The 1,428-nt window shown below is 63.0% G+C and overlaps 1 protein-coding gene across 1 annotated transcript in view; it reads left to right on the forward strand.

Annotated features, from left to right (window-relative positions):
- The first annotated feature begins 792 nt into the window (after positions 1-792).
- Positions 793-1,428, forward strand: part of Trappc10 (trafficking protein particle complex 10) — a 57,597-nt gene continuing 56,961 nt past the window's right edge. Inside the window, exon 1 of the mRNA XM_028767880.1 lies at positions 793-892. Coding sequence (XP_028623713.1) covers positions 826-892 — 67 coding nt within the window. The 5' untranslated portion in view covers positions 793-825. The remainder of the gene's footprint in view (positions 893-1,428) is intronic.

Consider the following 1,428-nt stretch of genomic DNA (forward strand, 5'->3'; position numbering starts at 1 on the left):
TGATTTTGCGACATTCACAATACCCAGCGGCTTCAAAGCAGTACCAGCTATATAGGTGGGACACGGGAGCATTCTGGGAGCCAAGGGAAAGAGTATTGAGGGCTGAAGGCAGGTGGAAACGAAGCATGTGGTGGCTCGTATGAGTAAAATCAACCAACCGACCAACCAACCAACCAACCAACCAACAACAACAAAAAACCCCCAAAACCATAACGAAGTTGTACGGGGTGGGTGGAACACTTTCGATCCTGCCTTGCTTTGACTCAGCACGCTTGGCAAGTCTGTGTTAACAAGCAAGCAAGGGACTCAGCTTGGCACTGCACAGCCGAGCTCTCCCAAGTGTAAACACCGATCCAAGGCATCCCGCAGAGGCCGGAAAGGAGGAAGCTCCCTTCGGAGATAGCGGGAATTCCGCAAGACGGGATGGTGGGGGAGCACGAGAAGAAGCGAGCAGGATGAGGGTCAGGGAGGGGAGCACCCGCGGGTGCGAGGCCGAGGGTCATCCCGTTTAGACGGGTTTGATGAGGGTCACCAAAGCTTGGGCAGCTACTGACAGCTACAGCGGTCCCGCCCCGCTCCGTCCGCCCGGCACGCGGCCTTTTCCATAGGAGGGCAGAAGGCGGCGGGGCCCGCCCCTTTAAGTCGAGCGCCCCGGAAGTGGTCACGCGACGGCGCCGGGGCCGGAAGTGAACGCGGCCGGCGGCGGCGGGCGGCCGGCTAGGAGCTGCCGGGGGCCGGCGGCGAGGAGGCGCGGGCTCAGCGGGCCCCGCGCTGCCTCGGGTGCCCATGGGGGGCGGGGGGCCGGGCCGGTGACGCCGGACGCCCATGGACGCCCCTGAGGAGCCACAGCCACCGGTGGTCTACACCATGGAGAACAAGCCCATCGTCACCTGTAAGTGCGGCCGCCCGGGCGGGGGGCGCGGCCGGGCTGGGCAGCTCCTCCCTACGCTGACACAGCCGACCTCCGACCTTTCCGCGGGTGACCTCCGACCCGCTGTTGCAGCCTTCGCCGAGCTTTGGGTCCTGCCCTGGGCGGTCCGGAGCAGCTCGCTGTGTGCTGTCAGAGCTGCTAGGGATCGGGCCGGCCTTCCCCGTGGCTCGGCTCTTCTGCGCGCTGACCTCCGTCCGGTGGGCAGGCCCGGCTCTCGGCGGAGCGCAGGTGCTCTTCCTCTAGTGACAGTCAAGCCAGAGTGGCAGGTGGCCGGCCAAGCCGCTTAGGAAGGAACCCGGCTCTGTCTGGTTAAATCATCCTGTGCCTATAGGCACTTTCCTGAGCTGCTCTACCAGCGAGTTCCTGCTCGGACATCTTCTTCTGTTCTTGTTCCTTCTCCCACTGAGTACACACACACACACACACACACACACACACACACACACACACAGAGAGAGAGAGAGAGAGAGAGAGAGAGAGAGAGAGAGAGAGAGAGA

Source organism: Grammomys surdaster, unplaced genomic scaffold, assembly GCF_004785775.1.
Source record: "Grammomys surdaster isolate TR1022 unplaced genomic scaffold, NIH_TR_1.0 183, whole genome shotgun sequence".
Taxonomy (NCBI): Eukaryota; Metazoa; Chordata; class Mammalia; order Rodentia; family Muridae; genus Grammomys; species Grammomys surdaster.